The sequence below is a fragment of the Aquila chrysaetos genome, chromosome 12 (genome assembly GCF_900496995.4).
Source record: "Aquila chrysaetos chrysaetos chromosome 12, bAquChr1.4, whole genome shotgun sequence".
NCBI lineage: Eukaryota > Metazoa > Chordata > Aves > Accipitriformes > Accipitridae > Aquila > Aquila chrysaetos.
This window is the reverse complement of record NC_044015.1, coordinates 25259491-25284593: the sequence shown is the minus strand read 5'-3', so window position 1 is coordinate 25284593 and position 25103 is coordinate 25259491. Positions and strand designations below refer to the sequence as shown.

The window sequence follows — 25103 nt, the reverse complement described above, 5'->3', positions numbered from 1 at the left end:
AAATCTTCAGCAGCAGTTGTGCTAATATTCAAACTGCTTTTCAGCAACTGCTTGCATTCTGGGTTAAGTCATCCACATGCTACTGTACAGCTAACTACAAATACTAAAGTCACACTAGAGATTAAAAATTGTCAAGAAAGTGAGCATTTAAGCAGCCTTGTGACCAAGTCTATAAGTATGAAGCTAACTCTACCATTCTTTGGACTGCATTCCAGTTCTCAGCATGTGGAACAGTATGTGTATGTGAAGTTGCAGTCATATCAACAAGATGGTAAGTGTTTTTGGAAAAGAGTTTATTTGGGAATTACATAATATTTTAGATTTTCCAAAATACATCTTACTAGATCCCTACAAAAGAAATCTAAATAAGTTCAACAATATGAAATTAAGGTTGTTGCAACAATCATTAAATATTTACTTCCACTAATATATACATAACAAAATGCCACACAATGAGTTTGTTTACCCTTGGAATGTGTGCTGCGTTCCAGCAGTTATGCTCCATCTCCATATCCTCCAGTTCCACAACATGAAGACTCAATATTAACACTTTGTACATCCTTTATTATAGGCAAAAACCAAAAGTTTGTTGTTGTTGGGTTGGGTTTTGTTTTTTGGTGGTTTTTTTTTAATAGAAATTAAAAGTAACCCTCTGCAATTTCACAGCTGTGGTAGTTTGTCTACTGGGGTATCAAACTTGAAGTCTGCTGGGAAGAGATCTGGAGCTCGAGGATAGATCAGCCTGTACGATTGTCTAATCGTAACATCAGCCACACCAGCAATATCACCAATTTCTAAGACAAAAAGCAGATAAGTGATTAGTTTTTACTTTTGCCATTTGTACTGAAGAAACCAGCAAGCATAATTTATCAAGAAGTGCTATACACTTAGCTTCATTCCTAACTCTCCCAAAAGCCTGGTAAAAAGGGTTTTAACCATGGTGACTAATACTTTGCATACATAAGTCTTCTCATGTGCCATCATTCACCTTAAAGCTATCCATCTTGGAATAGTATCAGTTTCAAATTGGCAGAGGGCTAAGAGTGCAAAAGTCATTAGAAACATCTACTGCAAACTCTACATGTGCCCAGCAATATTCTAATAAATCGTCATCAACATCAGGATCATTTTTGTGCTTCAATTAAATATAAGCAAAACCAGCAAAAAAAACTTAGGCATAGACAAAAAAGCGATACCTTCAGCTAAACATGAAAGACATTTACTTTAAAATGCACAGAGAAGTAAGTCAGAGGCACAGAGCACTGTTTAACAAGCTGAAGAAACACCTGAGATGCACAGAAACTTCAATTTATTCCAGATTTAACCAAGTTTGAAATTTAAACCTTGAACTGCATGAAAGCCTTCAGCATTGTCTGAGGACACTGAAGTGAGTATGGAGTCATGTCTGTATCCACGGCAGGCAGCTGTATTTTAACAATCACTCTTAAGAGCCATAATCCAATAGCTCAAGGTGAGCAAGGATGAAGGCACCGTACTGCTTGGGCTCTAGATCACTCACATGCCCAGGAAACTGCCAACATGATGAAAGCTCCAGGGACAGAATAAGTAGTGATTAGTGCAGAAACAAAGCACCACAACCTGACAGATAAAGGCTATTCTTTACCTAAAAGCATCTCTCCACTAAGAAATTGCTAGATTTTTAACATTTCTGACCTGAACTGGACTAGACACATCAACAGAGCTTTCACAGCCAGCTACCAGCACTTGGATCCATTTGTCACACCAAGTTCTAACCGCAGCCTTAGCTCCCTTCCTTCCCCATGCACTGCCCCCACACAGGCCTCATTCTCTCGAGCCCTGGAGGCTGATCCGTGCTGCTCTGAAACTCAGGAACAGCTCTGAACCCTTTACTGGCTTCCTAAAGGCTACCCTGCCAGAAGAGAGTAATGCCAAAGGTGAGCTACAACCAAGCCTGCTATCCCACTGCTTCCAATCTTTATCACAGGCTTGGAAGAAGTCAAGGAACATGTACTAATTTACGAGATTCCCTGGCTGCTAGAATAATTAAAGACTCAATGTAATCTAAGCCATAATGCTGCCTGCAACTGCCCCCCAATTTGCATTTGGTGTATTTTGGAGCAGCAGAATGTAACACATGCAAATATTAGCATGGGTAAGGTTAAAACTATGCTCATTTGAACGCACTGGTCTATTGCGTTCAAGAATCCAACTCCTAGTGCTGGAAGAAAGCGAACTCAAGTTTATGTTGAGCACAGCCAATTACTCAATTTTCATTTTGGGGAGTGGGAGATCCTGGTTTGGTCCTTGTTGCGTGCAGTTAGAACGGCAGCTTATCATTACTTGCACAGACCTCATGCAAGTTTTACAATAACATTGAATTCTCTCAAGCAGCAAGACATGGGGAAGGAGAAAAACAAAAAATGTTTTAACAAAAAAAAAAAAAAAAAAAAAAAAAAGATGTTTTACCTTTTTGTGTCCTCTTCTCTGCAGAAGCTTGTGATGCCATGTAAATAGCTGCAGCTGCTACAGAGATAGGGCTTCTCCCAGGAACCAAATCTAATTCCACAGCTTTACGGGCAATATGTGTTGCTGCCATTTGTACTTGTTTGGGAAGACCCAGATTGGAACAGAATCTTGACATGAAGTCTCCAGTTGTAATCAGATCAACACTTGTTTCGAGAGCTTTCAAAATAAGTTTAAAACACCGGCCTATTTCCTTCTTTGAAATCCTGGACACTGCACATATTTCTAAACAAAGAGTAAAAATTAAACTTTAGGCTTGACAGCATTTGCTCCCCCAAAATAATCAAATTTGATTCTCATTATATTAAGACCCACAAAGGCGGCCAATGTCATGAAGGCCACCATCACTAAATAAGCTTTGCACATCTGTGAAACTTCCAAATCACTTCAGTCAGGGCACATTTTTCTTTAAGAGCTAACTAATACAGCTTGCTTAGTAAGGGAAATTTAGTACTCAACACCAAAAAAAGCCGCATCCCTGTCAGGGAAGAGTTGCACATATTTACTGCAGAACTGTCGGTTCAAATTCAGTTACAACAGTCCCCATCACCCTCCAGTAAAAGCAATACCTTTTAAGTTTCACCAACACTCAAAATGACTTTCAAATGCTAATTTTTTTTTAATGCATTATGACCAAAAATCCTATGCCTGAGAGCCTACTCACTTCACAAATATAACAAATTTCCAGACCCCCTCCTATCATCCCCCCCAAAGGTGAGCTGTAGCTGAGAACAACCAATTCAGCAAAGTCCAGGAATGAGAAAACCAACCTCCTACAGTAACAGTAACTAGACCTTTACTTCATAGCAAAATTGAATCTGTATCACTGAAAACTTACCTTTAAACGTTCTTGGAACACCCTCTTGCCTACAGGCTATGTAGAGACAAGCAGAAGCAATAGCATCATTACTCCTTCCCTTCAGGCTTTTTTGCTCATACACTTGCTTGAATAAATTATTTGTTCGATCCTTCAAAGCAAGAAGACTAAATTTAATTAACTCTAGGCCATTTAATTAGCAGCAATATCAAAAATTCATGTGCTCATTATATTATGCTAACTAAGTCAATGCCAGAACAATTTAAGGGAGGGAGACATGAACTTACAACTATATTTCTAGGGAGGTTGATTCTGTCTGCCATGTTCGTAATTTCTTTAAAAGCATTCATCATTGCACGATCAGAGCTGCTCATAGTTCTGCGATTTTGGTACTTTGAATTCCCAAATTCATCAAAACTTGCTGCACCTGTGCCCTGAAAAGAAAAATCTTTATTGTCAATGAAACACAAGCAACTTCCTCCTCATTTCAAGAGCAAACACCTTCCAGCTTTATACACCTTAATACAAAGCATTCAGTTCAAACAGTTGTGCAAATAAACATCACTGAAGTAAATCATACAATCGAGCATTGTTTCAAGCATCTGGTTCTATACTTTGCACAAGTCTCAAATAGTGAATTGATTTCCACAGATTATGCAGGGATTTTTCTTTCCTAATGTAACAGTATTTTAAAGAATACAATGAATAATACGTAGCCAATGTGTGACTCATTACTCCTGTCACCAATGCTGAGGTCCAAGACTAGATTTCATGCAACCCATGTGTCAATTGGGCTGCATCTGCAGTGTGGCAGACTGGCGAGTCAGAAAAACAAAATGTTATGGCCAACTGGAGACCAGTTGTTACAACGGTAAGTCAAATATGAAAATGAAGGCATAGGCAAAGAGAACATCCAAACCAATGACCTATTCAAAACCAATTTGATGCTGTGCCTGCTAGCAGCTGCAAGCCTTAATTGTGGCAAAATGTAAATATCCATATATTCTACCCTTACAGGAAAACCACAGACCTCTTTAAAGAAAAGCTTGAGGTCTTAGAAGTAAGAGTCACCAACCCAACCTTACAACTTCAAAACAAACTTCCAACATGCCTTTTTTTTTTTTTTTTTTTTTTCCGGACCTTACAACTGATAGTGCAGATTGCATACTTCTGTTAGATATACAACCAATTTTGCCCAACTAAGAGGGTCTAAAAATTTTTAAGGTCTTCAATTAGCCATCAGTCTGAAACACGTCTTTTAACAAATAATGCCATGCCAGATTAGTACTAGCTGATGACAACAACATAGCCTGTAAGATCAGAAGAGCAATGTCCGTAATTTATATTGTCTACTTATGTGTTTGCTGTAATAGTGTGTGGGCCCACGAGTTCTCTCAAGTGGAAAACACTTCTTCATGACAATTCCACATCATGAGTAGAAACCTCGATTCCCTGAACCGGCAAGCATTTATTTCTTGCTGGGACCTTCAAACAATTTAGCTGGGCAACGGCATCCAACTTTCATTGCAGACAGACTTGATCATTTAAACAAGCTGATACGATGGCCGCCGCAGACACACACCACTACACCATTCCGTTTTGCCAAAAACAGTAAGCATAAAGCAGATCTTGATCTATGACTGACTGCTAACCTGGCTATTCACATCCAGCACTTGCACACAAAAGTTCTCAGGTTGAAGACTCAGCAATGTATCAGGATGCCTGGGTGGTACAAGGTGGGGCCAGAACACAGTGAACAAAGGGCAGACCACACCCTGGCACCACTTTATTCCTCTGAGCTGCCCAGATGGAGTCAAGAGCTCATTTATTCTTTCCTGATCCATGTTCTTGGGAATTGTCCTTCTATTTTAAGACAGCCTCCAATTCTATAATCTCCCCCTGGTGCACATCTGCATTTAATACATGTTCTTTGGCTGACACTAATAACACTCACTCTCGACCATTCACTTACACTGTTCCAATTCCCCACACCCAAGGACTCCAGTTCCATCCATTTCTGATGACCTCAGTGGATACCTCTATTGTTGAGACCCGTATCTGTGGTACACACACACTTTGATACTGCTGGGGAGACCGAGGACTCCAGCATAAAACCCTCTCTCGCAAGTTTCCTTAGCCCCTCGGATAGGCCCTCTACGACAGATGCCGATTCCAAGATTGTTCTTGGGTTTTTTTCTACTCCTTCAAACATCCTTTCAGATGAAAGAACCACCCAGAAATGACCGTGGCACCAACACAGCAGAGGGCTGCTCCAAAGGCAATCCCACTTCCTTTACTGGATGAACACCTCCAACTATCCAAAGGTTCCCAGTAAGGTTCAAAGGTAAACAAAGAGCAAGAATCAAGCACAAACTTCAGGCCACAAAGAGCATTACAAACATATCTGCAACGCTAGACCTTCTTTTCAGAAATTATGCCAAAACAACTTCCCTTGGCCCAAAACATGCACATCTCGGGTCAAAAGGCTCCTCCCTGGCCATCATTCATATCCCTGTTCCCTGCAACGCATTACAACATTCATGTGCATCACAGACTCCTAGATGAGTGCCATGCACAAATGCTTACAGGAACTTCATGTGCTCAAAATCTTGTAGATGCCAGAAGAGTGACCACAGACAAAGGACTATCAACCCTGACAGCAAGTCCCCAGTCCTTGTCCATTCAGGCTTCATACCAGATAGTCCTTTACCAGGAAGCACTGCTCTGTCCTGGGGCCATCAAGTATTCCCCTTCACCACAGGGATTTTCCCTGGTCCACTACACAGCACCTAAAAGGTTTGGTTGGTTGGTTGTTTTTTTTTAAATGGTTCTCCTTTGTCCTAGTTTCAGCTGGGATAGAGTTAATTGTCTTCCTAGTAGCTGGTACGGTGCTATGTTTTGAGTTCAGTATGTGAAGAATGTTGATAACATTGATGTTTTCAGTTGTTGCTAGTAGTGTTTAGACTAATGTCAAGGATTTTTCAGCTTCTCATGCCCAGCCAGCGAGAAAGCTGGAGGGGCACAAGAAGTTGGCACAGGACACAGCCAGGGCAGCTGACCCAAAGTGGCCAACAGGGTATTCCATACCATGGGACGTCCCATCTAGTATGGGAACTGGGAAGTGGGGGCGGGGAATCGCCGCTCGGGGACTAGCTGGGTGCCGGTCGGCGGGTGGTGAGCAATTGCACTGCGCATCATTTGTACATTCCAATCCTTTCGTTATTGCTGTTGTCATTTTATTAGTGTTATCATTATCATTATTAGTTTCTTCTTTTCTGTTCTATTAAACTGTTCTTATCTCAACCCGTGGGTTTTGCTTCTTTTTCCCGATTTTCTCCCCCATCCCACTGCGGGGGGGGGGGGGGTGAGTGAGCGGCTGCGTGGTGCTTAGTTGCTGGCTGGGGTTAAACCACGACATCCTTAATCTCTCATTTTTTACTTTCTTGCTGGTGCTTATGGTTACCTTTTCCTTTGAACATTTGCTTATGTATATTGAAACTACCAATGCAGCTATAGGCAAGTACTGTTAGCCAAAGGGTTCTACCCTGTCAGTATAACCACTCTCCAAGAGCCGTACCCAATATACAGCTCACAACTATAAAAGGGTTGGAAAATACTCTTCCATCTCAACCACTTAAATAAACCACAGCAATTCTTCCTGCATTTGCTATTTAAATGCACCATCTACTTTCTTTCTGGAGCTTTCAGTAGAGAGACAATGCTTCGCTGGCTTCAGCCCTTGACAACCATGTCAGGAGTCTCTTTCCCTTCATGGAAAAGACAGAAGCCATACAGTTTTAACTGAAATTAAACAGACTTTAAGGATTTTTAAGGATTGTGTGTTTTACTGTTGTGGCCTTTATGAGACATCTACTCATATCTTTCCCATCTCAGCAAAAAAGGTACCTGTCAAAGTCAGGAATTCCACCTGTTTGGCTTTCAAACAGAGCAGAAACCTTATGGATACAATCCTGGAAACAGCCTCAAAGATAGCCAGAGTGAGAAAACACAGTCCAGTAAACAGTGATAATCTCTGAAGGGGCTCAATGGAGGTTAGGCTCACAATGCTGGCAGCCAACAGCTTTGCACCCCAGTATATCCCCTTTAATAGCAGAAAGTAGAAATATCACCAACATCATCCACATCATTGACTTGGTTATCCACAGTACCAAGACGTGCCCCCAGATCCAGCAGTCTTCTTGCCCAGTACGACTACCTCATTATACAGTCTGATGGATCTTTTCTTCTTTTTCAATCATCAGCCCTTGCTATCTTGCCACTGCTTATCAATATAGCGCTTCTAGATCCAGGCCATGCAGTCTGACAACAGCCAGCTTCCTTCCAGAGGCATCTGATCAAAGGATAGGAATTCTATACCAAGAAATTGCATTAGTTTCTTGTTTGACCAGCCTAAATTCTCTTGTAGTTGCACCCACTACAAAAAGGAATAGATTAACTACAAAGGATAACAAAAGACAACTTTTTCCACAAGATAAGTAGCAAAATTTAACATTTTCTTTATATCAAGGCAAATCTAGGACCTGCTTGTTCAGTTAATTTTATTTTTTTTTAATTTTACATGAGGATTTTAGAAATAACTATAATATTCTGGCAATCAAGTCACAACTAATGCCAGACGTCACCACATCTCCAACTGATCTGCACTGCCATCAGATCAACTGCAGCGCACAGTATCTACTTTGAGATACAGTTCTGTGCCATTATCCTGAAGATCTGCCTGAAGAACGCAAACCACTTCCACCACAGCCAACTATGCTATTCATCCTCCTCTCCACAGACAAATTAATCTTTCTTCCAACACAGGATGTTGCTGCCTGAGACAGATGGGTCCCTTAAGTACTAAAACCAATTAGGAACTAAACCCTTTGCATGGGCAAAGCAGCCTCTCTTGCTGCTAGCAGATACAGACCACATACCTCCAGTAGAAAGGAGTCCCAAAGCAGCACCTCCTGGTTTCAAAGAGGAAAGAGTGACAAACCATTCTCTGAATCAGAACTGACCCCTTCCTTTACTATTTCAAGGCAACAGCCAGTCACCAGAACTTTACTGTTGTAACTGGCAAGTGATTCAGACTCCACTTCCACCACCCAGGAGTCTACAATAGATCTCTGACACGATGTGCCATGAGAATTATCAGTGTCCTTCTCTTTTGGATTTTCCACAACACAGGTTATGTTTTGGGGTTGGTGGGTTTTTGGTGGTGGTGGTGTTTTGGGGGTTGGTTGGTTGGGGGTTTTTTTTTTGGGGGGGGGGGGGGGGGGGGGGGGGCAGTGTTAAACATTCTATTATCTGTAGCTCTACCTCAAGCAGAAAGGAATACGGTCTGTTCCCTGTCCCATGCAAAAGGCTAAAGCAATCTCTGGCACACAAATCTGGGGTCCACTCCAGGCCATTCTCAGAACTGTTGTTAACTGAGGAAATACAATCTTACCCTGCTTCATCCTCTAGAATTCATGAAGGCTGTTCTATACTCTGTCGGATACTACTTATCTTTCTCATGACTACACCAATTTCACCCTTGTTCAACCACTGTGCATATCTAGGTCAATCCCAGCCTACTGCTGGCAAGGACTTCAGAAGACTGCTTGAGAAATGTACTGCTTCCTTGGTTTAGCTATTTGTGCTGTAAAATTCATGCCCTTTCCACACTGATAGGAAATTTCTTCAGCATCTTCTGATACAAGCCATTCTCATCCTTCCAAAGGGCAGAAAAAAAAATGCAGCTCCTGATACAGAGTTCTCATCAATGAGCTGACATCCCAGAGCCCCTGCTCACTAGCAAGACAAACACAGGAACTCTTGTACAGAACACATCCTGGTTTGTCAAAGAGATTCCCAATTTCCTGTAGAAAATAATGTGTCCCTTCTGTGATTCCTCCCTGTGCAAATAAAATATCCACAGTAGGACAGACTGCCGCCTTTACATTCTCCAACATTATCCTGGCAGTTCCAGTACTTGGACATTTTTATTCACAGTTCTCATAGGTTAATCATGCCACACTGACATTCCCACATCTTGTCTTCACTAATGGCACTCTTGGCTACAGCAAGTTTGGTCATGCCTATTCTGGGCTGTTCTGGTTAACAGCAAAACTGTTTCATTAGATCAATGTCCATCTCCGAAAATTTTTAGTTTTCACTGAAAAACTTTCACAGACATTTCTTTATGTCTTTAATTCTCTCACTGAGGCTGCTATCCCTCTTATTCTAAAAGAGGATCTGAACCTCCAGAGAGAAGAGGGTTAACAGCACAAGTCACTCTTCACCTGGATACAAATTCTACCTTTAGCTGAAGTATCTTTTGTCTTTTCCAACACACAGGTTCTAAAAGAGCTCAGAAGGTCATCCTACCTACTGAATCAAACTGAGCTCCCAGAAACAAACCCTGTATTTACACAGTTCCAAGAAGAGACAACAGTGTGAACCTGGAGCAAACAGTCCATTTCTCCATCTGTCTATAAAGGCATATATCTGATCTTTATCACAGCTGACCAAATCAGCAACAGAAATCCAGGCCCCAAGAACTACGATCTTTCTGGACCTTTACAGGTGACATTAAAACTCCAGTGACTTCTACAGGACTGCTTCACCAAGCTACTTAGCTACGCCAACTTTTTTAATGGAGCAGTGTGGAAATTAGTTTGCCTGAACAGATTCCAAAAGCCACCATAAGGCATCCTAAAATCTGGTGGGCAGCAATGCTTGGAGTTGTCCGAAACAGAAGCATCTACCTGGGACAATCCTTTGAACAGAAGGTTTCTTTTTCACCAAAGGTGAAAGATTAGCTGTCCATACCAGTATTCATGAGTCAACTTCATCTCTTTGAAGACTTTTTGGTTGAGAAGTATGGTGCACACTCCCTTTTACGTATCAATGTATATTTAGGTATGTCTGCTTCTTCATCTAGCAACATCACTGGAACAAAAACTTCTGAGAAATCCTGGTATGAATGTACCACAACGCACAAAGCAGCAATACATTTTTAACAGTTATTTATCAGCAACTGGACCACCTTTCAGGAAACATTCAAGAAATCCACAAAAATCAATTTGGATTTTGCAGTAAAAAAATATAACACAAAGTACCACAATGAAACCTTACCTGGGTCACTACTTCATTAAAGGGAGGACACTTGCGTGATTAATCTTGCTTGCTCTCTTATGGGAAACAGCACAGAAACAGTGGCTGTACCACTAAATTTCAACTCAAATATATATTTAATACTTTCTTCTGGAGCACTCACACCATGAAAGAGTCCTACATTTAGTGCTTTAACATTGACTGGAGGAACACGTACAACATCCACGTAGATCTTCGGGTCTCCAATATGAATCTGACAGATTTTATTACAAAAAATGATAGTTCAAGTTGGGCAATACTAGCTATTGAGGCCTCAAAACTAAGCATCTGTTATTTCAGAATCATCTCAAATATACACGGCTAAGTCAAAGTGTTTCTTAAAAGACTGCAACATCAGCTTTTCTATTTATAGCAGCATACCAAAGAGTGGCAAGTAACCCCACAGCACTGCAAACTTCTCTTTTGTTGAAGAGGTCAGCCCTTTCCTGCTACCACCAGGGAAGAGCCACATTTTACGCACCATTGCAACGTAAGAGTTCAGTTTAGACAAAATCTCTTTGTAAATACATTCTCTGAATAACTTCCCTATAGACATACAAACATGTAGTTGACAAAAACACTCAAACTTAGTAAAATTTAGTATTTTAAGTGTTACCTTGCCAATCATTGTACTCAAGTCGCCATCACTCAACAAAGGATTCTGGGTATCCCCGACTCGAGATGGATCTTTTGTTGCTTTGTCGTTGCTGAAAGTTCTCCACTCTGACCCTACGTCTATGACCCGGTCACCTGAGTTCACAGAAAGCAACAGTCTGCATTAATGTAACATTTTGAAATATTTAATTAAACACTAAGTTACACATCAGAGTTCTCCATTATAAGAAGGCAGTCTCTTGGCATTCCCAAACAGAACAGTAACTTGCAGGACAATGTACCAAAATGTCTGGGATTTACAAGTTAAGTTGAAAGCAGTGGGGGGGGGGGGGGGGGGGGGCAAATGCAACAAGAGCTGCACACAAGACATAAATAACTAGGGAAATGCATCCCAAACACAAAGAGTTACAGTTAACCTTAAAGAATATCATGGGATCTTCAATACACAAAAGTAATTAAGACCTTGATTACAAGCTGGAGGTCATGGTTACCTATGGACCTATGGTTCTCAGTGCTTAGACAAATAAGTTATTGTAACTTAACAAGTTCTCTCACATTTGCCGTGTGTTCAAAGTGCACATGTGAATTATCTGTCATGCATACTCTCATTAAGCTGTAGTAAATCACTTCTGCGCATGAGCTCTAGGTCCTTGGCACTCTGAAATACGCCACCTTCTAACCCACCATAACAACATTTTACAGCTCAATTCTTGTTCTTGAAGACAGGTCTGACCCTGCCCAACTCCATTTATGATGCTTGACAGTATCAACACACCATATATATATATATATATATATATTCCCTAAACCTTTCCTACTGAAACTTTTCAGATTGAGAAATAACTGTAACCAACATTTTAATGCAAGCAAAACCCCCACAGTAATCACAACAATACAATCTTAAAAAAAAAAACAAAAAAACAAAAAAAAACCCCACACACACACACCACAAAAAAACCCACACCACCACACAAAAAAACCCACCCCCACACCCCCACTGTTGGCAGTGCAGTTCATTCTATTCACAGGTCTGGTAAAAGCTGCATCTCAAGGGTGTTGCCTCCAAGGCAATATTACAGAATTTTTAAGAATACACGTACCATAAAGCACAAAAAGAATACTTTTCTTAGTGTTTTGCAGTAAAGCAGATTACAGCTCTGTGTAGGATATCAGAACAAACTGCAATATAATTGTCACCCTGCTCTGCTAAACCTGAGGAAAAATTCACTACCTTTATCAGTGTTTAAGTGTGATGTGAAAGAAATGTCTGCAAAAAATAAGTAGCATTGACTGCAAGAAAAATTGCCGGTATGGAAGTCTTAGCATGAAACCACAGAAGCTGATTTAACCTAGTGAAAACATAAGCAGACAGGTAAAAGCACTCTGCAAACAACGGTAATACAAGATATGAAGCTGGAGAAAATACAAGAGCATGGACAAAGGGGTGCAGCTGCACAATTACTTGGGGGGGCGGAATTTATTCTGAATGAGGAACTTCATTCTCAACATAAAATTATACAAGGAATATGCTTGAAAATGAAAGCTGTGAATGAACCATAAGAAGTCACCACAACCCAAAAGAATAAATTTAGGTTAGAGGTGTTCTCATCAATATTTGCCAGATATGCTCATAGCTATGCTCCACCTTTATTTACTGCTCTAATGAAAACCAAGAAGGGGAGAAAAAAAAAATCATCAGAAACTAGAAGGTTAAGAGTATAGCAGAGTAAAACAAGGTATAGATCCCTTCGTTCTGCTACAAAGGTCTTCCCCCCCTTGCAAGCTTAAATTAGCAGACAGCATGCTCCTCTAGCTCCTGGTCTCTCTGTAAATACTTGATTCAGTAATGCTCCTTCTATGGCCTAGCAGTAACTTTACTTTAAGACAACCCCCCAATACTGTTTACAGCATCTAAAAAAAGCAAAATGTACTTAAAATTCTGGCATGGTATAAATAGAACACTGAGTACAGAGCAATGATGTAATATTTTTTCCACACAAGTAGGAATGACCTAAATGACTCACTCAGGGATCTGCCTCTTGTGAGTTATGAACCATTCCTGCTCTAACAAAAAAGTGTTATATCACTGCCTGCTTTGGCAAACATATTACAAACAGAGGACTAAGCCTACTATTTCAGAGTGAGAAAAGATTAAGTAGAACAAATCACTGAATATAAAGCATTTGTGTACTTAAGATGCAGTATGCACATATCTTTATTTTGCCAAGAAATCTGCTATTGCAGAAAAGAAGTTTTTCTGTATACTCTCAGCGTCTTACGTAAAATATACAGAGGTCCTAGGAAGTGCATTCCACCTTTCAAAAGGCTTCTATAAAAGCATGACACAAGCTAGAAATATTAACGAAAATGGAACAAATAGGCCAAAAGGTTTCCATAGATGGAAAATATACTCAGCTACAAGCAGCTAATTATCCCATTCAATTAAAAAAAAAAAAGTGGCATTTATTATTTTTAACTCTTCAAAACATAAAACACACTTTGGAACTGTGATGTTAGTACAGATGCAATTAAGCCCCACCCTAAGTGATCAAAACAAAACCGTAAAATACTAAAGTCAGTCTTACAAAAAGCAGTGTAAGGAATCAGCCTTGAAGACTGGTCCCAAGTTAACATTTCAAGTGCTAAACTGAATTTGCTGGGTCATATACTACTGATGGGCTTTCCTGAAGCACCTGGAAAACAGGTCTGACAGTCAAACATCAGAGTAAAAAAAAAAAAGCTCCCAATAAGTACCTTGTAAGATAGCCTCTGCTTTCCCACATCATTATTATATTGGTTTTGGCAGGGGTATCGAGTTGCGATAAGTATGGGAGTGGCTGCATATTGCCTTCACTACTTCCTTTTGATGCAGTCCTTTTGAACAAAAATAAACTTCACTAGATACAGTTACATTAGACACTCCTTTATTTAATTTTCATCAAACAGATGAGTTCATCTCCTCAGCTTCCTCCTCTGAAGTACACACAAAAAATGCAGTTTACATGACCAAATCTTTGTGGAACCCATCTCCAGCCTGATACCCTGAAGCATCTTTCTGAACATGGATTTTTCGTCCATTGCCCCATTTCATTTTGTAAACCATTCTTCCAGTATTCAGTTACTCTTTAAAATACAGTCCAATAGACAAACACACAGGCTCTAGTGGAAATACACACTGCAAACTTCACTGACTCAGGTTACCCACCATCTGAAAAGCTCATTTAGTAAAATGCAGAACTGTTATTCAGAACGGAAAACCTCAGACCAAGGTTACTTTTCTTCACAACTGCCAAATGCAAAGAGCATGCGCTACAGAAATGTAAGAGTAAACTCAGGTCAGTATCAAAAATTAAAATATCATTTTGAACAGGTTTTTTAAGTTAGCTTAAAACAGCCACACATCACAAATTATGTATGTTTACTCCTCCCCTAAAAATAGAAACTGATTTCTCAAAGGAAAATATTTTCACTCAACAAGCCCTGGATTTGCAATTACATATTTATAGAGAAATAATACTAGCTATTTTAATGTTGCACTCCACTTGCAATAATTCATAATACACATGTACTTTACTCTCTTTTTGCATTTCGTATTATCTGTTATATGAAGACAATATAGCTGGAAATTGAACATGTTTAATCAAAACAAGAAATAGGATGAAATTTAAGCCTCTAGTAATGTTATTTTTCAATATTCAGTCCTGAAACAGTTCTGAGAAGGTCTGTTCCTAAGTCTTTTCCAGAGGAGCTCTAATGTTAGCTATACATTGCATCAACTTCTACATATTCACAACTAATATTTTAATCTTAACATAAATATCGTATTAAAGTTTGTTTGCACTTTAAAGTACCAAAACACCTATTGTTTCTCCAGAATGTTTCATTCTTACAGTTAAAGAATCTGCTGCCATCTAGTGAGCACACATATTATACTTCTAATTAAAAGCATTTTACAATGCCAAATTAAAATATATATATATATAAAAAATTACAATTAATTTCAATCAACTCCTTATTAACCAGAGTAACGAGGTGCTGAGAAAAACTACAATGAAAAACCTAGGTAGCAGACTACAAACTGAGGAGAATCGTGAAGATGTGTAACTGCACAAAGCCAGGCTGAACTGAGCCTTCCCTTTTCCAGGCTAACCGTCTCAGCTTTCAGCCTCTCCTCGTATGGAAAATGCCCCAGTCCCTAAATCACTTTCACAATCTTCTGCTGGACTTGCTCCAGCAAGTCTCTATCTTTCTGGTACTGAGCAGCACAGAGTTAGACACAGTACTCCAGATACCTACTCCTCCACATTCTATTTATTAGCTTACGCACTGCCCCCATACAGTAGGACTCAACTTTATAGCTTCCAAAATATGAACTCAATTCTTTTTTCCTGTTTTCAGCTTTAGAACTTCTATTTAAGACCAGATGTATTAAATGTTACCAAAGAATAAACTCTTGGGGGGAAAAAAACCCACAATTTTACAGTCATAGCTTTTTCTACAAAATTTCCAGCCTTTTGTAAAATAGTAATAATCTTTTTACAAAAAGTTATCATTTTCAATATATTGTCAACACCACAAACGCATCACCACCAACAGCAACACCAGCCTATTCACAACACTCAGCTGAAATTACAAACAGAATCTGAGCAGACTTTCAGATGTTAAACAAAAACAAAACAAAAATTCCCAGAAGACTTCCAGTAGTTTCCAGACATCAGCAAGATCATACCAGTACCGACAGGCAACTATGAATTGAAACAGACAGTATAGCACTGTAGGCGAATGACTGTTAAAATAACAAAGGCTTAGCAGCTCCTGCATTTCAAAATTATGACAAATTTAAAAGGACTTCCGGGCTTCCTAAACCATCAACTTGTAAGAATTTTGGAGGAAGCAAATGAGAGTAGAAATGTTAAACAATCTGGTGGACGAGCCTGGTCAGTTGAAGTTACACCTCTCCAGGACTTGTGGCCTTTAAAAGACAAACAGCTTGAGTACTCACAAAGGATGCTCCAAACTACAGAATCTCAATGAAAAATGTTGTGCCTGATCTACACTACATCACAAAAATAAGAGGCTTTGGACTCTTCTTCCATCAGAGGAGTTCAGATCATTTCTAGCCCTTATTTGCCCTAAATCACTTTGCCAATCTGGTAAGGAAGCAAGTAAAAAAAAAATTCCCTGAATAGGTTAATTCAAAATGTTACTGTTATTCCACTAGTTAATCTAGTACTTCAACTAATGGAAGCATTCTTCATAGTGGCTCTCAAACACCTTCGGTTCCCAGCCTAGAACCCACTAACTAGAAAAATCTTGTCCACCCTCCATGAAATTTCATGCTAACAGCGGTGCTTATTACAAAGCCTAACTAAAGATGCCAACTTTTGGCATCTACAGTCCAAGTTTCCACTGTTACAAGCATTACTGCTGAAACAGCTAGAACCATCACCCTTGTCCTTAAAGCTGAAATGGGTTAGACTTAAAACACAGACTATTTGAAATGCTGACTGAAAAAGGCTAGCAAATTACTTTTCTTCATATTACAAATTCCCTGTGTAAATCAAGCATCCCTGAATGCTCATGCAAAAGTCAACTATTCAGAATTTCTTTAAGTATCAGCATCCTTTATAATTAGCTCTCCTGTGGATGCAAAGAGTTTTATTTGCACGGACTAACTTTTGTCAGACACTTTTCAGTGCTCTGGACACCAAGTGCAGAAGCTGTAACCACATATAAGGCACTAATACACATCCATATCTAAAGGTTTTTGCCTATTTATTTAAGTAACATTTTAAATTTAGATTTTACATTTTAGTTTTAAATGTTGATAATACTCACAGAAAGAAGTAACTATGAACATACACCCAACTATGAAAAGATTTTTCACCATTTGGAGCGATAAAGATACTAGAATAGATGTAACTGCATAACTGCCCTCTACTGGATCCAAGTCAGAAATACTTAAGCACCTTCTCCACTTACAGGATACTACCAACAGCTGGGGAAAATAAAAAAAATTAAAAAAAAGGTTTCTTTGGTTTTCAGAAAACAAGCATCTGTGTATAGACACAATCAATCTTATCCCTAATGACAGACATCCTGAGTAATGGACTGGCCAGCAGAGAGGCAATCATGAAACGCCTTCCTACTCATTTGTTATATTGTAGAGAACAAAAATATCTGCAGTATTAATTAAATCTTATCTATTCTTCATAGACTATACCTGAATTTAAGATGTGCAATTTAGATCTCAAACTTTTCAGAAGCACTAGCCAACCAAATATTCTGACAGAATTTTATAACAGCCTTACTGCTTACCACAAGCTATTGAACATTCTTCCCCAAAATTCTTTAACTGAACACTGAGCTACACACAGAACATAGAACAAACATCTGAATATAGGTCACAATCTGATTCAAAGCTTTAACAAGTTGATACATGTCCAACGATTCTCATCAGCTGAGGACAGACTTCTGCTTTTTCATTTAAGACGACTATCCAAAAAAGACTTCATACAAGAACACTGTTCTTCTCTAAGCCATACCTGCCTACTGAAGCAGAGCTAACCAGTTACGAGAAAATCACTTACTAAATGCTGAAAATAAACTCCTCACTGCTCCAACTCCTGCACGCTTAAGACATTTAATGAAACTGTACAGAAGTTTAAGGGAAATCTTAGATCAGAAAGGTATTCCTACCTAGCTGAGATGCTACACAGCTGTACATGCCACTAGATTCATTCTTATTCCCCTCTGAAATTCAGCTCACCACTTTGCTACATCAAGAAAATTCAGTGCTTTGTATTCCACTTCAATTCTGCTTTCTTCAGCCCCTTCATATCAGCTGACTTCCAGCCTTTTTTACCACCTGAAAGGTAGCAAGCAAATATTTACCTGTCAAGAAGGAGGATTTACTAGCCTTGTGTTCTTGAACAAAATGCTTCCCCCCGCACCAAGTCTGTCTGAAGAATGAGATATGGTCAACATTTTAAATGAACACAGAACTAACTACTTCTCCAAACCCTAGGAACTCTGTTCGTGAATTCTCAAGCCAGCACATGAACACTTACCGTATCATATATCCTAGAAAAGTATGTACGATAAACACAAGATTTATGACAGCAGATAAACTTGGACATCGACTTGTAAAGTTTCAGATGCACGTCAATCCACATTAAGATCAAAATTCGATGGATAATTGCAATTTAGGCCTTCAACTGCCTTTCATGCAAAAGGAGCAGGAGGAAAAGTTAACAAGTTGGAAACAGTTACCATGAAAAGATGGAACACAAGTTAACCCAGGAAAGGTAACGGTGAAAAGACAATGAGAGTTTTTAGTAGACTGAAGCAGTATTTTGAAGCTATAATAAAACAGACACCAGCTTCAGTTATACTGACACTACAAGATTTAATTGTTTTAATACTGCACAGCAAAACAGCACAGTTTATTTAGAACAAGTGAAAAATGCTGTGCAAAGAAAAAGCAGCATACTGGTTTTAACTTAAAATTTCAATCTTACTGAGACACAAAGAACACGACCTATGAGTACAAAACAACTTTGATTAAAAATCTTTCTCTAAAATCCCTTTAAAAAGCAGTAGTTCCAATATACAACTCTGCCAAGACATGGAATTCAACTGTTGAAGAGATCAGCTCCTTCTCCTAGCCTCCTACTCCCCCCAACTTTTCAATTGTTTCACCATTTCGGCTACAGACCTGATAAATGCAACCTCACCCATAATATCAATTGTCACAGTTTAACCCCAGCCGGCAACTAAGCCCCACACAGCCACTCGCCCACTCCCCCCTGGTGGGATGGGGGAGAGAATCGGAAGGGTAAAAGTGAGAAAACTCATGGGCTGAGGTAAAGACAGTTTAATAAGGAAAGCAAAAGCCACGCATGCAAGCAAAGCAAAACAAGGAATTCATTCACCACTTCCCATCGGCAGGCAGGTGTCCAGCCATCTCCAGCAATGCAGGGCCTAACAGTTACTTGGGAAGACAAACACACACACCCCCTTCCTCCTCCTTCCCCCAGCTGTATATGGTGAGCATGTCATCATACGGCATGGAATATCCCTTTGGTCAGTTGGGGTCGGCTGTCCCAGCTGTGTCCCCCCACAACTTCTTGTGCACGCCCAACCTGCTCATGGGTGGGATTAGAAGCAGAAAAAGCCTTGACTCTGTGTAAGCACTGCCCAGCGATAACAAAAACATCCCTGAGTTATCAACACTGTTTTCAGCACAAATCCAAAACACAGCCCCATACCAGCTACTATGAAGAAAATTAACTCTACCCCAGCCAAAACCAGCATACTAATAATACGACTTTCTTCTCATATTCCCAGAAGATTGATTACAAAACCTGAAAATTATCTATGCACCAGCTATTTTATCCTATGACACAGTTTTACATTTAATAAACTCACACTTTTTCCACAAACATGAAACTTTAGTCCTTTGCCATAGCAAGCAAGAAAAACATCAAGTGGAAATACACTTAGTTTAGTCAAAGACTCTTTGCTCTGATTTCAGCCAAATTGTACTAAAAAAAAAACCCATATAAAAAAAAGTGAAGTCACATCACTGTGTACTTTACAACAGTAAAATAAATGCACAAATTCAGCACATACAACAGGCAGTGCTCTGCAGACACCAAAATCACAATATTTTTAAACAAACCTGTACTATTTCTTTGGCTACAGAGTATATTGAGTCTTTGGGGTTTTTTAACTGTTCTAACTGATCCCCTTCAGTGATAAAGATCTCACTAACTTTCAGCCCACCTCTAAACATATTCTCAGTGGGCCCTGTTCACATCAGCTACACGTCATGACTTATGTTGAAACACAAATCCATGACTTTTCTATGTAAGAACAGGAAATGAAATCACTCCCTTTTAAAGGGAACATGTATCACGGAATCTGCAACAAATACATAAAAAAGTTTTCTCATTTGGAAACAAAATTTTGTCTTCACTCCTTTAAAACACACCTACTTCACACACATCTCCAGAAAACAGGCATCAAGAATTGGATCTGGCTTTCTCCTCCTCTGAATTTCTTACCAGACCAGAAGACAAAATGTTGAATGTTCACACTCCTATTTGGTCATGCACTCTTCAATTATTTATCTTCATCTGATTTAACTGGTTTTCCAAGCTAGCTGCTAGATACCCTAGCTAGCGAATTGGACGTATGCAGGTGAACTAAATTGCTGAAGGCAGGCAAGACAGAATGAGAACAACTAGCACAACAAAAGTAAGCGTTAAAGCCTTCTAGTGATAAATCCATAGAAAGGCCTACTTAAAAAACATTGCATGCTTAAAGAAAAAACAGTTTTTACCCTACCAGTTGTGTTGGCTGCAAAGAGGACTAAGACCATTTTAAACACATTTTAAAAATTCAACTCTGCAAAAGTTTGTATTAATATTCTTATGATTCTGCTCATCAAAAATGCTGACAACTTGAACTAAAAAAAATCTCCAATGCTATTGATTCAGAAGAGACCAGAGAGTAAATCTCCAAAGCAAGAATTCCTTGTGACTAGCTAACAGAAGGTACCTGAAGTGAGATTTCTGATAAACTCTCAAGTTCCTAAAAATGAAACATATCAAGCAAAACATTTTCCTCATATAAAGCCAGAATTATCTCAAAAGTTATGAACTGCTCAAGATGGGCTTTTCTAAACTTTGGTTCAACTTCTACAGCAGCCACACAAATAGCCGAACATGGACCAAACTATTTTTAAGCAATAACTTAGAAGCCTATTACCATATTTCAATAGGAAATATTGCTGTGGACATTTGAATTTTTAAACCAGCAAATTTATGATTCACTTATCTTTATCAGAATCTACACAATTTAAACCAGCCCTTCTTTTAACAAAGAAAGTAATGATCCTCCCCCTAGCCTTTTAAATGGTTTCATAATTTTAAAGGAAACTGGTACTCATATTTAAATATTTTAACATTTACTTTAAGTTATGCAGAAGTTTGCTTTTTGCATAAACAGAAGACACACATTTTAGTCACCTGGCTAAATGAGTACTACTTTCGCTGCAACTTATTAAATCTTCAGTTTTATGCTAACAGCTGTATAAAAATTTTTATTTCTGTGCAAGACGAGCCAAAACAAAATCACCACAGTCTAGGAGAGAAATATCTGAAATATTTAGCAGCACTGAACGAATCACCTCCACATACACCCTCAAAACAGAGGATTTTCTTTTGGTCATGGCATGTCTAAAAAAATTTAATAGAAATAAATGAGGTTTAAAGAATGATCATAATACGAGCATGAAAAATTTCCCATGCAAAAGGAATAAAGACAGTAAGATGCACATAAGATGCTCATCCTAGAAAAGATACATAAAAATGAATATGCAGCACATTCTATGACAACATCATTCTCTCTCCCTCTTTCTCATTCCAAAGACAATGCCTAAAAGGCCTTTCATTTTAAATATTCCAATATACTTAGAAATACAATTTAGCCTGTGGAGATTGCCGTCACATGAACCAAGTGAAAGAGCTCAGCAAAATTCCAGAGGAAAAACTGCATATTTACTTTGGATAGTATTAAAAGCCTTAGGAGAAGTAATTAACAAAAACAGGTGCTGGCAAGAGAAATCCTTCTCTATAAAGAGAAATCCTTCAGGGCAGAAGATAACCTCTAACTAATGTAAAACTGAGAAGTTTTTTTTTTTTTTTGTAAGCAAGTTATCTGACAAAGAGATTTTACTACATTTCTTATACTTTCCTGACTGAAACAAGAGTCATGATTAAAGACAGAGTACTGGACAAGCCAGCACAATATTCTAATTCAATATTACAACATATTTTAAATTTTCAATCTTTGAAGAGTTTGATTCTTTTCATAATGCAAGAAGTTACCAGAAGACAGACTATTCAAAACAGTAAGCTTTTAGCCAAGAGAATATCATAAAAGAAAACATTTAGGCATCAAGAAAAAGCCTTTTAACACTCGAATTATCATATACCAGTTTTGCGGGAAAACAAATCTACATGCACGATTTAAGTTATATGATAGTCATAAAAATATGAATAGCTACTTACCTACTACTAGCCCACACTCGGAACAAATCATATCACCAGCTCTGTAATCCTCTACTAAAATGGAATCTGGATGATTTGGGCAAGTCACTCTTGGAAGTACATCCAAACTAAGAAAAAAAAAAATTAGAAGTATTAATCACTTTTAATCAGGCAAGCTGCATATCCAAAAGTGTAAGAGTTCCTTGCTGAAAAGAACACTTTAATAATACAGAATTTACAGTGATTTGAATTGTAGAATATTAACCTAAACACCTGAACTTCACCTTTTGTTTAAATGCTCTAACACTACATTTGACAATCAAGACTTCAGGTCATCTTAAATTCCAAATTTTTTGTGATATATCTTGTACCAAAACCACTTCAAATTAAAACATCAAAAGTCTAAATAACAGACTTAATTAAGTGTAGCCTAACTCGCAGTCTATCACTAAATGAAGCTTCCCAAGAAGTTAGTGGTGATTGCCTCATTCCAAATGAGCGTTCTCACTCATGCTAATCAGATCAGTATTACTTACCAGGTCCTTAATTCAGGAAGTAGTGCACACACAACATGTATTTTTAGAAAATAACTGGTTCTACCAGTGGTTTATTATTTCCAAGTATCTGAAGAAAAAGTCCTATTTTAAATTAAGTAACTTGTTAATTGTGAGATCTTAACAAAAAACTATCAGCTCATGAAGGGGGTTATGTGACAACTGCTTCCAATAACAGGGATCTGTCTCTTTCACACCCATGCATCTTCAAGAGTTACAGCAGACAGAAACAACTTCCTGAAAAGCATTAGCACTATTTAACACAACAGCTTTAGTCACTGACTAAAGTAATAACCAATTGGTTCTAACCAAACATTTTAAAAGTAAATACCTCATTAAAGCTACTAGTGACTGTTCAGTAATTCTGTTAAAACTGACCATTTCAAAATTGGAATAATAAATATTTACAACTGGGGTCTATATATTCAACAAAGCCATTTTGCTTGAGCTAAAAAGTAGAAGGTATAGAAGTTGATCACAAAAAACTTGTCAAGAGTACCCACCAACCCCAATCTGTGCCAAAAAATAACTTCTAATCCTTTCAATTGTAGAAAATATCCTATTCGAAGTTAAATTAATCTGAGTTCCCCCCTTACCCAGTAGTCCATTATTTCAGTCTAATCTGCACTCCATCTTATTTTTTTATTTTTTAGATACTTCTGATGAGTCAAAAGTACAAAAAACCCCAAACATTTTATCCAGTGACTGTTCAGAAAAGTATTTAAGATTTGAAGTGAAAATCAAAAAATCAACATCACTATTAATATTAAAGCCTCCAGAAAGAACATGTACACACAAGATTTTCAGATGTAAATTATGCTCAAAACACTACATAAAAGCTCTTTAAACTTTCCTTCTTGCTATTCTTAGCCAGTAGTTTCATATGACAAGACAAAACCGTTGACAAAGCATGTGCAATCATCTGACATTTGGCATTATGCAAAAGGCAAGCGACACACTAAGCAAAAGAAAAAAGATATAAAATCCAGAAGCCTGAAAGAACAACAACAGTGTTTTGTTTCAGGCTTTACCTTCACAAAACATTGTAAAAATTAGTCTTCCTATCCCAGATTACCTCATTTATCTAGACCTATATGCTGTACTACTTCTTTGTAACATACAGGTTCAATATAATAAGCCAACTATACTGCAGGAAAACGCACAGCACGTGTGTGAAGGTCCATCTCAGCAAAGAGCTCCCAAGTTTCAGTAAGACTAGTAGGAAGCACTCCCTACATCCTAGGACAGGTTTAGCAGGAGTAATAGAGTCGCTCCACAGTCCGCTCCACGGGCCTGCCTTCATTCCTGACTTGAAAGAAAACCTCGATACTTCTCCGGGAAAGAAAAAAAAAAAAAAAAAAAAAAAAAAAAAAATCACAAACCAAAACACTAATTCGGAGCCCGAGACCCGTCTGGCCACCGACTAGTGCCCGTACGGATTTAGGGTGGGAGCCTAAAAGCTGCTTTCAGGACCCGATAACCTGGAGCCAAGCCAGGGAGCCGCCACCTCGGCTCAGAGGCGGCGGTGAGCGTGAGGGGCGGCCGGGCGGCACCGGGGGCTCCGCGCCCAGGCGGTGCCCACCCGCGGGGCCCGCAGGAAGGCGCTCCACGTCCGCCCGAGGGCCTCACGGCACGCAACACCCCGGACCGAGAGCAACCCTCCCTCCGCTAGAGCCGCGCTCAGCGGCACGAAGATAAGGCACTGCCGAGCTACAGGAAAGAGGGCTCGATCACAAGCGCCGATAACACCGGGCTCCCACGAACGAGGGGCCCCGGAATCAACTCACAGATCCCCACGCAACCCCCTAGACGCTCACTTCCTCTCGGAGCGCTACCGACTAATAACGACACGAAGAAGCAAGGCGGCGAGCTGAGGCGAGATCTCTCGCCCCCCCCCCGGCCGCGGGCGGCCCCTCCGAGGCCGCTCGCCCGAGGGCCGCCCGGCCCGGCCCACACAGAGAAGCCCTAGGAGGCCCGGCCCCCCGCGGCCCGCTCTGGCCTCCTGCCACCCCGGGAGCCGCACGGAGGACGGCCCTGCGAGACAAGAAACCGGAGACGGGCCGGCTGCGCCACGAACAGCGAGAGCCCCGCCGAGCCGAGGAACACCGGGGCCGGGTAAGGGCGGCGACGGCCACCCGTTCCTCCCCGGGTGGCAGCAGGGTCAACGCGGCCATTTTCCCTCCTGCGCTGCGGACAGGGAGACGTGGAGGAGCCCCCCCCCGCCTCCTTCCTCGCGGCCCTTCCTCCGCACGGGCCCCTCCGAGCGCCTGGGCCAGCCTCCCGTACCGGCTCGTGGACGCCATCTTGCCTCCCTCCTGCCGCAGCGCCCGTGGGAAGTCTGGGGACTGTGCGACGATCCCCCTTATATACCGACAGCGGTGGGCGGGGCCCACCGAGCGCTCGCTACGGGTCGCG

At 39.9% G+C, this 25103-nt stretch overlaps 1 protein-coding gene across 4 annotated transcripts; it reads right to left on the bottom strand.

Moving 5' to 3' along the window:
- Positions 1-276: 276 nt before the first annotated feature.
- On the bottom strand, positions 277-25103 carry GTF2B (general transcription factor IIB). Of its 4 annotated transcripts, none has more exons than XM_041128050.1 (8): positions 24071-24571; positions 23852-24040; positions 22156-22262; positions 11079-11212; positions 3610-3756; positions 3344-3473; positions 2449-2730; positions 277-794 (listed from the first exon to the last, which is right to left on the bottom strand). In XM_041128050.1, the coding sequence occupies exons 2-8, from the start codon at positions 23989-23991 to the stop codon at positions 661-663; spliced, it is 1074 nt and encodes a 357-aa protein (XP_040983984.1). In that variant the 5' UTR covers positions 23992-24040; positions 24071-24571; the 3' UTR covers positions 277-660. The 4 variants fall into 4 exon arrangements, with proteins under 4 accessions (XP_040983984.1, XP_029888997.1, XP_029888998.1 ...); XM_030033137.2 differs by having other exon boundaries at positions 23852-24035; XM_030033138.2 differs by lacking the exons at positions 23852-24040; positions 24071-24571 and adding an exon at positions 24975-25103.

Excerpts from the sequence above, each read along its gene's own strand:
- GTF2B (XM_041128050.1), bottom strand. The coding sequence starts at position 23,991 with ATGAAGGCAGGCCCGTGGAGCGGACTGTGGAGCGACTCTATTACTCCT. Across the intron at positions 22,263-23,851 it reads TGGACCTTCACACACGTGCT|TTTGGATGTACTTCCAAGAG; the intron begins GTGCGTTTTCCT and ends TTTTTTTCTTAG. Across the intron at positions 11,213-22,155 it reads CGAGTGTGGGCTAGTAGTAG|GTGACCGGGTCATAGACGTA; the intron begins GTAAGTAGCTAT and ends CTGTGAACTCAG.